Genomic DNA, 13,785 nt, shown 5'->3' with positions numbered 1-13,785 from the left:
AAGTTGATACTTTAAGAAATGACAAAGTTATAGTGAAAAAAAATATTTTACTGCACCAAAACTTTAATCTGAAATCTGGACGCGGACGTGGACGCCGACGCCGGGCGAGTAGGACAGCTAGCTCTCCATATACTTCGTATAGTCGAGCTAAAAATGAGGCTTAACAGAGTTATGGTTCTTTTGCACTGCACTTCTACTCAATGAGTTCAAAGTGTTAAAATTAACAAAGGGCAATAACTCCAAAATTAGGAAAAAAAAGAGTTTTTGTTCTTATGCCATGCACATCTACCTATTGCGATCTATTCACCTACAAAAGTTTCATGTTGATATCTCTTATAGTTTTAGAGTTATGTCCCGGACAAGATTTTTCTATAAGGGGAAATAATTCAAAAACCGGGCAAAATAGAGTTATGGTTCTTTGACACTGCACTACCCCTCAATGCCCTCTACCACTGTATGAAGTTTAAACAATTTATCTCCAAGGGTTTTCAAGTTATGCTCAAAACAAGACAACAGACGGACGTACCCACAAAATGGTACTTCTGTGACTTTTCCTTGATCTTTTTGGCCATTTTTAGTCACACAAGGCTTAAAAAAAGACACAAAAGTAAAAACGGAATGAATAGGATCAAAGAGAATTTACTGTTACCCATTGTTCTCCAAGTCACACAAGTACCTCTGGGTTCATACGGATGGACAGACGGACAAGGCGCCGACTATATGCTCCCCGAAATTTTTCGGGCAGCATAAAAACATCAGACCTCAGAACAGTACATAATGATTACAGTCTCTCTGATGGCCATTTTCCTATAACACAAAAATAAAACTAGGCAAGGTTATAATGTACAGTACAGCCTTAACAATTTTTCCCACCGATTCCCGCGATTTTTTTAAGGGTGGATTGTCACCGCAATGTCCTTGTGACAGTTGTGACTCTACGCTCATCACCCCATCAGGTAAAATTCATGCTGCAGGATATTGTCACAATTTTGTTACCAAAAGTTACTCGTATATTTGACTTCCTGTTTTACTTTTTTCATTTTATTTACAAAAGAAACTTCAAAACTACCGCCTTTTATACATATTTGACAATGTTATTTAAGCAAAAGTTAAGTGTTACTGACTTTTTTTAACAAGACTACATTGTACATTACGTGAACATTTATATGCAATATTGATCACAGCGAATCTCTGTGATTTTCCTCGAGGGATTGCGACGATTTTTTTTAACCGTCCGCGATGAAGTGCCACTGTGACTGACCAAAGTATGTCGTCCGCGATTTTCCAGTCGTAGTTAAGTGTCCGCATTGACAAAGTGGAAAGTGAAAAAATCGCTTAAGCTGTACTGTACTGTACTCATACCATCATCTGTGATATTTTCCCGACATCCACTGATGTTAAGTTTCTGTAGATTAGGTGGTAAACACAGGCATAAATATACAATACTATGTCGATGTAGCCCTGTCCAGCCTAAATGTAAAGACTCTAACCTGAAATCACAGGGCAAAAATATTCTGTTATAAAAATGATTTATGAACAAGCAATTATCATAGTATTGCAAGCAATCTATAAGTCCCCTACCGGTTAAGCCCCTGCAACATTCTGCAGGGCCATTGGCCATTCACTAATGTTTCAATTTTTCTCTATTTTAAGTAAATTTGTTGGAAAAGTTCTTTAAAAGTGATCACAGGAAACAGTTTTTATGAACAGACAGACAGACAAACTGAAGGACACTCTAAAGTTAATTTTTTAAACATCCCTGTTACCAAAATATAACATTTTTTAAAAGCAAAATTCTTTAAGAGGAGATAACTCTTGAAATAAAGATGCAAGACATACATGATGTGAGTGTAACAAAGAAACAATTAGTAATGAAGGTGTTGATAATGAATGTTTATTTTGAATTTGAAGTCAAAGAAAGTTAAAAGAATGAATAAGAAAAAATTCAAAGCTTAAGGAGGAGATAATTCTGGAAGTATGGATGCTAGATTTAAAAACCTTGTCATAATTATGATGTGGGAGTTTGAAGTAAATTCTATAAGGTATGAATAAGTTGAGTAAAATATACCAATTTCTCGAAAAAAAATCTAAGTTCAAGGGGGACATATTTCTAAAAATAGTCTTGCTAGAGTAATGAAGCTTCTCACAAATGATTTGAGTGATAATAAGAAACATATATATGAAGTTTGAAGAAGATACATTAAGAAATAAAGAAGTTATTAAAAAAAAACATTTTTTTTCATGAAAATTCTAAGTTCAAGGGAAGCAATTCTGATAATTTTTGTGCTAGAGTTTAAACCTTGTCACATATGATAAGGTTCATGACCAGGAACTTATATTTGAAGTTTGAAATAAATACCTTAAGAAATAAAGAACTTACAGTGAAAAAGCCTAAAAACTAGAATCAGAAATCTTGATGAGCTTGACGACATTTGTTAAGTATGACAGCTCTCAATATACTCCCTATAGTCAAGATTAAAATGATGTGTATAATTTCCATACTGCTATCTATCCATATTTTAAGTTTCACTAGAAATGTGTCTATAGGTCACGGGTGCCCCCACACTCAACCGATTTGTCAATCTTGTGTCTCTAGGTCAAATTTTTTTTTTTTTTTTTGGCTACATATGCCAAAGTTGAAAACTAAAAATCTTTTATTAAGTAAAGGGCAAATACTACAAATACTGAATAAATAAATGAGTACACATGCTGACCAACATTCTTGTAAACTTTCAGGCCTACAGGTCAAATACTTTTTGAGTTATGTGCAACACAAGTTGAATATTGTAAATTCTTACTAAGTCAAGGGCAATAACTCTAAAAATACTAAAAATATCCACATGAAAATACCCAGGTGCACAACTACACATGCTGATCAACATTCTTGTAAGGTTTCATGACTCTAGGTCAAATACTTTTTGAGTTACGTGCGACACAAGTTGAAAGTTGGAAATGTTTACTAATTCAAGGGCAATAACTCTAAAAATACTAAATATATCCACACAAAAATACCCAGGTGCACAACTACACATGCTGATCAACTTTCCTGTAAGGTTTCAAGACTGTAGGTCAAATAAATCTTGAGTTACGTGCGACACAAGTTGAAAATTGGAAATTTTTACTGAGTCAAGGGCAATAACTCTAAAAATATCCACACGAAAATATCCAGGTGCACAATTACACATGCTGATCAACATTCCTGTAAGGTTTCATGACTCTAGGTCAATTACTTTTTAAGCTATGTGCGACACAAAAAGAGAATGGAAGGACGGACGTTCTAACAGGAGAGTAATAATGTGGCTACTCTATTGTTCTCTCTATTGTTCTTTTTAGCCACACAAAAGAAAATAGCCACATAAAAGCATTACGGAATGAATGACATCAAAGAGCAAGAACAGTTACCTATTTTCCCTCTAGCCACATAATTACTGTCCTGTGAGTGCAGATGGACAGACGGACAGACAAGGGTAAATCTAAATGCCCCCTCCCCCCCTCCCTATAGTGGGGGCACAATAAAAATTTTCAACTCTTTTTGACTAATCACAAATATTGTTATATTTGCCATGTTTTAATCCTATTTGTTGCCAAGGCAACCAATTTTTTCAACATAGGAAGAAAAGAAAAAAGACGTGCATAATCTCCAGACTGCCATCTACCCATATTTCAAGTTTCATAAAAATATTTCCAGTACTTTTTGCATTATCACTGGATCCAGTTAATAAGTAAAATTTGCCATAATTACAGTCTTTTTGTTGCCATAGCCAGTCTTTCTGAAAGTGTCAGACATTCGGTCTGACAAACCATGAAAATCTGTCGGACCGAAACGAAATCTGTCAGACCAAACGAAATTAATCAAAATCAAAAGAAAACTTGTGTTTGTATTTCCAAGACACTTTTCGGTTTTAATTTTTTCACCGTAAAAATCGGCACATTTCGTACAGCACATTTTCACCTCCTCCCTGTCATACACCAACGATCCACGTTTCTGCTTCCATTTTTCATTAAATTTTGTCTCAGGTCTATTCTTTTCATCCTTTTACTGCTGTTCTGCACGCTCCTCTGGCCTAGATTTTCAATTTTTCCCAGGTTTAGCACCTTAAACGATGCCATTTTGTATACATGCCACTTGGATATAAGAAACATGGCATTATCACCATTGTAGATAAATATGTTGTAGTTGAAATACAAATAGAAGCAACAAACAATGTAACTATGTGCAATGTACATCATTAATAATGAATTTTCTATTTTTAGTAACTGTAATCTTGACCCTATGGGGGCCAAAAAGCCATCCCCAGTGAGGTCTTTATAAAAACTTGCTTTACATCAAATTTCATAAAAATATCTTATTCCGAACTAGTTTATTGACTGGAAACCTATTTTCTATTTTTAGTAACAGTGACCTGACTGGAAACAGATTTTCTATTTTAAGCAACAATGACTTTGACATTACAGGACCAAAAAGCAGGCAGATGAGCTGGCAGGCATGCAACAACCTAAAGAGTTTCTTGTTTATAACTTAATAAAGTTTGTTGTGATTAAAAGGATATACTACACTAATAATTAAATTTTATGGAAAAAACATAATAAGGGCCATAATTAGGTCAAAACTTATCCAATCACAAAATCCTGACAATATGCATCAGGGCACTTGAAGGTGAAAGCTTGAACAAAATCCCTTGAGAAATGTAGAAGGAGTTGCGCAACAGAAGAAATTGTTCACTATATATTCTGTACAAAGAAAACAAAGGGCCATAATTAGGTAAAAAATTATGCAATCACAAACCCCAAAAATATGCATCAGGGCACTTAATGACAAAGCTTCCGTGAAAGTTTGGTCAAAATCCGTTGAAAAATGTAGGAGGAATTGCACTCAGAAGAAATTGTTTACTATATATTCTATTTACAGGGAAAAAAACAAAGGGCCATAATTAGGTCAAATATTATCCAATCACAAAACCCCAACAATATGCGCCAGGGCACTTGATAACAAAGCTTCTATGAAAGTTTGGTCAAAAGGTCAAAATCTGTTGAGAAATGTATGAGGAATTGCGCACAGAAGGAATTGTTTACGCCCGCCCGCCTGCCATACCTCAATCTAATTACCAGTTTTTTCCTTCGGAAAACATGTTTAAGAGGAAAACCTGGTTAAAAAGCCGGACGGTCAGACCAATCCGGAATAAAAAATGGGTCAAAGACAGAAAAGGCCGGGTTGCATATGTGTACAAAATATCATGAGGCTGTGATGTTACTTAAATTTTCTACCACTGTCTGACCATTGATGTTGAAAATTTAACTTAGTTGGTAAACCTGAAAAGAATGAGCATCAGACCTGAAATGGAATCCCACAATATGGGACCAGTCATGTAAATGCTGTGAACCACATATCAAGAGGCTGTGAAGTTGTTGAGAAAACTGTTAAGAAAATTTCCTACTATCTATTGATCATTAATTATGTCAAAATTTAACTAAATCGGCAAACAGGAAGTGGATGAGCGACAGACCTGAAATCGAATCCCACGATATGATACCATGTGCTGATGCTGTATACCAAATATCAAAAGGCTGTGATAAGTAGTTGTTGAGAAAACTGTTACGAAAATTTCTTACTATTGACCATTAATGTTGAAAATTTAACTAAGTCGGCAAACAGGAAGTGGATGAGCGACAGACCTGAAATCGAATCCCACGATATGATACCATGTACTGATGCTGTATTCCAAATATCAAAAGGCTGTGATAAGTAGTTGTTGAGAAAACTGTTACGAAAATTTCTTACTATTGACCATTAATGTTGAAAATTTAACTAAGTCGGCAAACAGGAATGGAATGAGCGACAGACCTGAAATCGAATCCCACGATATGATACCATGTGCTGATGCTGTATACCAAATATCAAAAGGCTGTGATAAGTAGTTGTTGAGAAAACTGTTACGAAAATTTCTTACTATTGACCATTAATGTTGAAAATTTAACTAAGTCGGCAAACAGGAAGTAGATGAGCGACAGACCTGAAATCGAATCCCACAGTATGGGACCACGTGTTGATGCTGTATACCAAATATCAAAAGGCTGTGATAAGTAGTTGCTGAGAAAACTGTTACGAAAATTTTTCCCAGCCCGCCCACTGCCCAACATTCACCATACTATAACCCGGGTTTGCACCAGTGCAACCCGGCAAAAAATCGTCGAACCTAATCAAAATTTATTGGACATGTCCGTCAAACCGACGTATTTCGGAAAGTCTGATAGCCCAAAACCCGAATTTTTAAAATAAGGGAAAAAAACAAAAAGGGCGTTTATAAATTTCCCTACTTCCAAACTAAACATATTCCAAAAATTTTAAAAAAATTTTTCAGTACCCTTTTTGTGTTATTGCGGGTCCCTTTTGTGGACAAAAAAGGGGGCCCGGAAAAACCGGAAGGGGGCTACCAAACCATGATCAAAGATTGCAAACCCAAACCCGAAATCCCCGGAACTTTTGAAGGGCAAAAGGCCCTTCCCAAATTTTGCCCCTGTGGAAGAATGAAAAAGAACCCAATCTTTTAAGTTTGTGGTTTTTGTATCATAGTAATGGGATTCGTTCCCATGCCCATAAGGACCCAGAACTCCCGCTAAATTCCGATGTGTTCCCTTGTGAAAAAGTATAAGCCCGTCAATTAAATATGGGTTTTTTATAAAAACTGCTCTTACAATTTTAAAATTTTAGCATGTAACCCCGAAAAATTTTGTGGGGTTTGAAAATGATTGTAAAAAATTTTCATCAGGATTCCTAAAAATTTACATTAAACAAAAAAATAAAAAAACCAAAGAAAAAAAGGGTTTTTAAAAAATCGGCCTTTTGTGAAAGGGTTCTTAAGCAAAGCACTTAAGGTCAATGAAAAAGCTTACATACCAATTTTTGGGGTCAATCAAAATTATTTTGTAAACCAAATTTCTCTGGGGAAAACCCATTAGTAAGAAAATTAAAAAAAGGGGAAAAACCCCAAAAATCATGAAGTGCAGATCCCAAATCTTATTTCCCCAATGAGATCTAAACAACCTATGAAAAATTCAAATCAAAAAGTTTTTAAAATTAGGGGAATTTGCCCCTACCCAAAAAAAAGTATTATAATTTAACAAAGGGAAATAACTCTAAAATCATGAAGTACAGAGTACCATTTTTTGCACTGCACTTCATCTGAATGAGATCTATCATCCAATGAAGTTTCAAGCCCATAGCTTATAATTTATAAAGTCTAGGTGAAACGGCCAGGACAAAAATAAAGTATGAAAATTAACAAAGGGCAATAACTCAAAAATCATGGAGTACAGAGTACCATTTTTTGCACTGCACTTCATCTGAATGAGATCTTTCATCCTATGAAGTTTCATGTCCATAGATTTAATAGTTTTTGTAAATGGCCCGGACAAAAATGAAATATGAAACTTAACAAAGGGCAATAACTCAAAAAATAAGAAGTGCAGAATACTAGTTTTTTTGCAATGCACTCCTTCTCATTAAGATCTATCATCCTATGAAGTCCACAGCTTTTATAGTTTAGGAGAAATGGCCTGGACAAAAATAAAGTATGAAAATAAAGTACTTTGGGTCATTGAAAGAAGCATGCATACCAAGTTTGGACTCAATCCGACTTATAGTAACTGAGTTATGCTTCGACAAGCCTAAGTTGTCCCACTGCCGCCGACAATGACGCTGACACCCCCACCAAAAGTAACCTCAATATGTTGCCCTTTTCTGACAAGGCGACACAAAAATATGTTTATACAACAGATAATAACAAGAGCCTGTTGAACCGGGTGATGCTACCAAAATAGGTTTTGGACACAGAAAAGTATACCTTTTAAAGTTTAAAGTTATGTCCCAGACAGAGTTCAAAGTGCAATAATTCCAAACTCAGGCAAGGCAGAGATATTGTTCTTTGCACTGCACTTCTACTCAATGAGATCTATCTACCTACAAAGTTTCATGTTGATATCTTTGATAGTCCAGGACAAAGTTCAAAGTGTAAAAATGAACAAAGGGCAATAACTCCAAATATAGGTAAGGCACAGTTAGGGTTCTTGTCAGGGCTTGACACTAACTTTTTTACGGGGTAGTCAGAAGGACTACCTACTTTGAGGATCAGGTAGTCCTTGGCAAATCTAGGTAGTCCTCATTTTAAAACATAAAAAAATGTTTCTTATTCTATTTAAATGCATTTTGAGTGTATGTATCTGAAGATAAGAAAACAATAGCATGAGATCTCTTCAAATTTATTGGAAAAAATCACCAATAGATAAATCATATAAGATCTAGTAAAAGTTTGTAAGCTTTATTCTGCATGAGATGTAGGTTCCGGCTACAAAAGTCAATAGGTTTTGAAAGGGTTCTAGCCAGGAATTACTAAGGTGTGTTGCAAATAAAATTGCTAGGCAATCAGCTCAGCTTATATTATTGACAGCTTATAGGGAAGGGGAGAATATTTATTGGCAATATGAGCTAAATAAGTATGTCAGTTTTAAATTTATGTAATACCTGGCTTTTGTATAAAAAAAATATTTCAATAGAGCTTACAAATCTACTTTCAGGTATAGATAATGTATGACCTTTTAGATGTGTTTTTAAATTCAAAACAGAAGTAAAAAGCTTGGACAAGAACAAAATATGTTTGTCTTTACTCTAATTGATTTATTCTACAAACTTATTTTGTCAGACATAAAACAACAAAATATCAGAATAACAAACTTTTACTAGTGCTAGTAATTCAGTTATTTAACTGTCAGAAGATTTAAATAGGGACATTAGATTAATAATCTGTTGTTCTGATTTAAACACGAAATTAGAAATGTAAAGCCATTTAATCAAACTATATTGCCTTAGTTTTTTATGCCTAGGGTATTAGTATTTGTTAACATTTTTTTTCTTCATATACATGTATTGGCATTATTGCTTACATTTGCTTGTACATGATTAAGAAGTGCTTACAACATTGTGAAGTTATGGCAAAGAAAATTACAAATACTTTAGAATATTTTCTTTTCTCTTTTTAAAGAGATTTAAACATTTTTCTTCTCTTTTTTATAAAGAGATTTTTTCCCAATCAATAATTTCATATCCGAATAAATTACATCCGAAATCAGATCTATTTCAGACAACACGTTTATTTTGGTTATCATAGTCAGTGTGACTTACATCAATCAACAAATCATATTCTTTTAAGTTTAAACCCTTGAATAGGTTCCAATATGAGCAAATATTTTCATTGAAATGTTTAATAGACAAAGAATTCTATTGAAGTAGGCTGGAAAAATCGGCAATTAAGTTGGACTTCCGGTTTCACTTTTCGCAACTTTATAGAGATTAAATAGAATCTATTATGCGTCTGCTGTGACTGACACTAGTGACCCAACGGCTAATTATTTACTAGTAAGATGAATTTATCTTTCGCTTTGAATCATAGCCTCAAAATATGTTATTTTATAAATTATTTTTAGTGAATTTAGACTTTTAGAGACATCAGGTCACTGAAATTTTGAGTAGCCCGACGGGATACCCAGCTTGGAAACTCGGGTAGTCCTTGGGGAAAATTGGTAGCCTCGGGCTAACGGACCATCGTTAGTGTCGAGCCCTGCTTGTGCACAGAGTTATGTCCCGGACAAGAGACAGATGGATGGACAAAGCAGCGACTATATCCCCGCTCACCCTTCGGGGAGCATAAAAAGGTCCAATTTTGTCAGGATAAATATATATCATACTAATGTTAAAACTTTTCTTTGTTTTAAGTAAATTTGTTGGAAATGTCCAAAGTTCTTTTGATCTCAGGAAACAGTTTTTTAGGGACCACCACACACAGAAAATCTTTAAACATCCCTAGTTGTAAGCAGAATATAACATTTTTAAAAGCAAAATTCTAAAACTAAAGAGGAGGTAACTCTTGAAACAAAATTGCCTAAAGGGCACACACTAAGACAGGCTGTTATTTATGTAAGGGTCTATTTTGACACTAGGGGAACACTTTGAACAAGTTTGGTAGAGGACCTATAGCATATATAGCAAATATCAAAGAGCTGTCACTGAAAAGTGACAATATGCCCCCAAAAGAATACTTTGACATACAAGGGCCATCAGTGATGACATGTGTCGCCTCATGATAGCCATAACTCAGCAAAAAATCATTCAACTTAAAAACCTGTGTAATATGCACAAAAATTTGAGCTATCAATAAATCCTGTAATGTTTCATTGAAAGTTCATATGTAGTATTACCGAAGTAGTCTGGACAAATTTCAAAATTAAAATTATGAAAGGGCAAAAACTCTGACAAAAAACAATGAACCAAAAAATGTTGATGAGATGCAAGACTAGACATGGAATTGATCATTCCCCTTATGTTTTGATGAAATTGCAGCAGCAGTTTCTGAGGATTAGTCCAGACAAACTTCTGTGTAGCTGGCAAGCAAAAAAGGCACCCTTTTAATTCAAGGTCTCTATAACTCAGCAAAAAGAATCATTCAAGCGAAAAATTTTTGTCTTATGCAAAAGTAATTTACCTACCAATCAATCATGTAAAGTTTCATTTAAATTGCATGAGGAGTAGTCCGGACAAACTTTAATAACACCCTTTTCATACAAGGGCCATAACTGGGACAAAAATCAGGAAAACCCATGCTATATGCGCAAGTTTTTTACCTTGTAAAGTTTCATTTAAATTGCATTAGTGGTAAAAAGAGGAGTAGTCTGGACCAACCTTAAAAATAACAAGAACGGTCAGAGGACAGTAACGCTCGACCATTTAAAAAGTTGTCACAAGTCTTTTTCATTGAGTATAATAATGCTTACCTTTATGAATACATAAAATTGTCCGAAAAGGTACAAAGGATTGCTATTAAAATGTTTTATCGAATAAATCACTGCTTTATTATTATGAATGCATAAAATTGTCCCAAAAAAGGCACAAACCCTTCAGTAGTTATGGAGATACCAGCGCACAAGCAAAACCTTTACCAAAAATTTCTAAGACCAAAAAGGGGCATAATTATGAAAGAAACAAATCAAGAGTTATGGGACTTGTGCCAATCAATGTAAGATAATTACAGAGAACAAGTGTGTGAAGTTTCAACCAATTCCCTTCAGTAGTTATGGAGATACCAGCTTACACGCAAAAACTTAACCAAGGATTTCTAAGTAGAACAAGGGGCATAATTATGCAAAAAAGCAAATCAGAGTTATGGGACTTGTGCCATTAAGGTCACTGTCCCCTTGGGCAAGGCAAAATTTTGGACCCAAGGGTTTAATTCAAAACAATCTTGATACAGGTCCACCAAACAACATTTCAAGTCAAATATCTAAGCTGTAGCTTTCTCCCATTCAGAAAACATTTGTTTTCTTTTCTGTTTTTACTATGTGTACATAATGAGAATCACTGACCCCAGGCAGGGCCAATTTTGACACCAGGGGAAAAATTTGAACAACTTTGGTAGAGGACCTATAGATGATATTATATAGCAAACATCAAAGCTCTATGCCCTGTACCTTCAGACAAAAATATTTTTTATTTTTTTTACTATATGTACATAATGAAAATCAATGACCCCCGGAACCAAATTTGACCCCAGGGCTATAATTTGAACAAACTTGGTAAAGGTTCACTTCGCAATGTCTCATGCCATATATTTATCTTCTAGCCTTTGTCAAATCAGAGAAGAAGATTTTTCAATTCAGAGAAGAAGATTTTTCAAGTTTTTACTTTATACATATAAGGAAAACTATCGCCTCTGGGGCAGGGCAATTTTAACACTAGGGGCATAATTAAAACAACTTTAGTACAGGACCCATAGATGATATTATATACCAAATATCAAAGCTCTAAGCCTTCTACCTTCAGACTAGAAGATTTTTGAATTTTTTACTATATGTACATAGTGAAAATCAATGACCCCTGGGGGTGGGGCCAATTTTGACCCCAGGGCTATAATTTGTACAATCTTGCTAGAGATTCACTACATAATGTTTCATGCAAAATATCTTAACTCTAGCCTTTGTAAATTTAGAGAAGATGAACTTTTTAGTTTTTACTTTATACATATAAGGAAAACCTATGGCCCCGCGGCGGGGCTAATTTTGACACTTCAGGCAAAAATTGAACAACTTTGGTAGAGTACCTATAGATGACATCATTTAACAAATATCAAAGCTCTAAGCCTTGTACCTTCAGACAATAGGATTTTTTAATTTTTTACTATATGTATATATTAAAAATCAATGACCCCCAGGGCGGGGCAATTTTGACCCCAGGGCTATAATTTGAACAATCTTGCTAGAAGTTCACTTCACAATGTTTCATGCAAAATATCTAACCTCTAGCATTTGTCAATTGCTAGAAGAAATTTTTTTTAAGTTTTTACTATAAGTTTTTACTATATACATATAAGGAAAACCAATGACCCCCAGGGCAAGGCTGATTTTGACCCCAGGGCTATAATTTGAACAATCTGGGTATAGGTCTACCAGACAATACCTTATGCAAAATATATAAGCTCTAGGCCTTTTGGGTCTTTACAAGATGGTATTTAAAGTTTTTACTATATGTACATATAGTGAAAATCATTGACCCCCGGGGCGGGGCCGATTTTAACCCCAGGCCTATAATTTGAACAATCTTGGTAGAGGTCTACCAGACAATGTCTTATGCAAAATATCTAAGCTCTAGGCCTTTTGGGTCTTTACAAGAAGATTTTTTACATTCAAATAATTCCTTTTGGTTGCAATGGCAACCAGATTTCTGCATGGAATGAAATTCTTTGAACAACTTTGGAAGCCCTTCACCCAAGGATCAATCCTGCCAAGTTTGTTTGAAATTGGACTAGTGGTTTTTCACAAGAAGATTTTTAAGTTCACTATATAATCTATATAACACACACGCACACAAACAAACAAACACACACACACAGGTGATGCAGTGGCATAAAAACATGTTGCAGAACCATATTTTATAACATTTATGCAATTAAGACTACCTATTGGTATTAATTAATACTCTACTGTATGTAAAATAATCAGTTTCAAATAAAAATATTGACTGTCATGTACAGCAAAAATAAACATGGAATTTTGAGTTCAATCATGGATCTACGCAACAAAATGAAATTAACACCGAATAATTTCAGATCACGTTAAGTGTATTATGTGATATGGTAAAACATAAAAGAAAAAAGTCCAGGCTTTTTGTAAAATGTTTAAATCTATGGAAATGTTGTAAATATCTATCGGCTGCTGTCAAATTTATTTTTACTACTTTACTATATATAGATACATATACTTCCATGACTATGAACACTGTCTGTTATACTACAGTGGAAAAGTCTGTGGAATTCCATGCAGGAGATCATGGTTCGAAACTAACTCACGTCACTCTTTTTTTTTCTTTTTATTTTCATTATTATTATTTCAATTGCTTCAGATTTAAAAAGTGAACTTAATATGTTTTAACTATCGGACAAGAACAAATAATATCTTAAGAACTTTTTTTCTCTCCATCTTCTATGAAGCTGTGTCCAATAGATTACATTTATAAACAAGAGGGCCATAATGGCCCTATATCGCTCACCTAAAGGAATAAATCTGATAAGTGTTTTTCTTTTTAAAAACAAGCAACAGGTTTATAAAATTCTTAAATGTCATTTAAAGGTTAGTGTCAAATGTAAAGTATATTTGGCCGACAGCAACAGGAATGCAAACAAGTGTATAGAAATACCTCTTTTTTCATTTCTTTAAAGTACAGGTTTCAAAAAAATACACTCCCTG

General features: G+C 34.4%; 1 protein-coding gene across 1 annotated transcript in view; it reads right to left on the bottom strand.

The window, feature by feature from the left end:
* Positions 1 to 288: 288 nt before the first annotated feature.
* Positions 289 to 13,785, bottom strand: part of LOC132759440 (uncharacterized) — a 70,512-nt gene continuing 57,015 nt past the window's right edge. Inside the window, exon 3 of the mRNA XM_060751203.1 lies at positions 289 to 1,490. Within this exon, the coding sequence (XP_060607186.1) occupies positions 1,295 to 1,490 (196 nt within the window). The 3' untranslated portion in view covers positions 289 to 1,294. The remainder of the gene's footprint in view (positions 1,491 to 13,785) is intronic.

The sequence above is a fragment of the Ruditapes philippinarum genome, unplaced genomic scaffold, assembly GCF_026571515.1.
Source record: "Ruditapes philippinarum isolate M1 unplaced genomic scaffold, ASM2657151v2 ctg3242_1_1_1_1, whole genome shotgun sequence".
NCBI lineage: Eukaryota > Metazoa > Mollusca > Bivalvia > Venerida > Veneridae > Ruditapes > Ruditapes philippinarum.
Note: the sequence above shows the minus strand (reverse complement) of the source record. Positions and strands in the feature narration are given on the sequence as shown.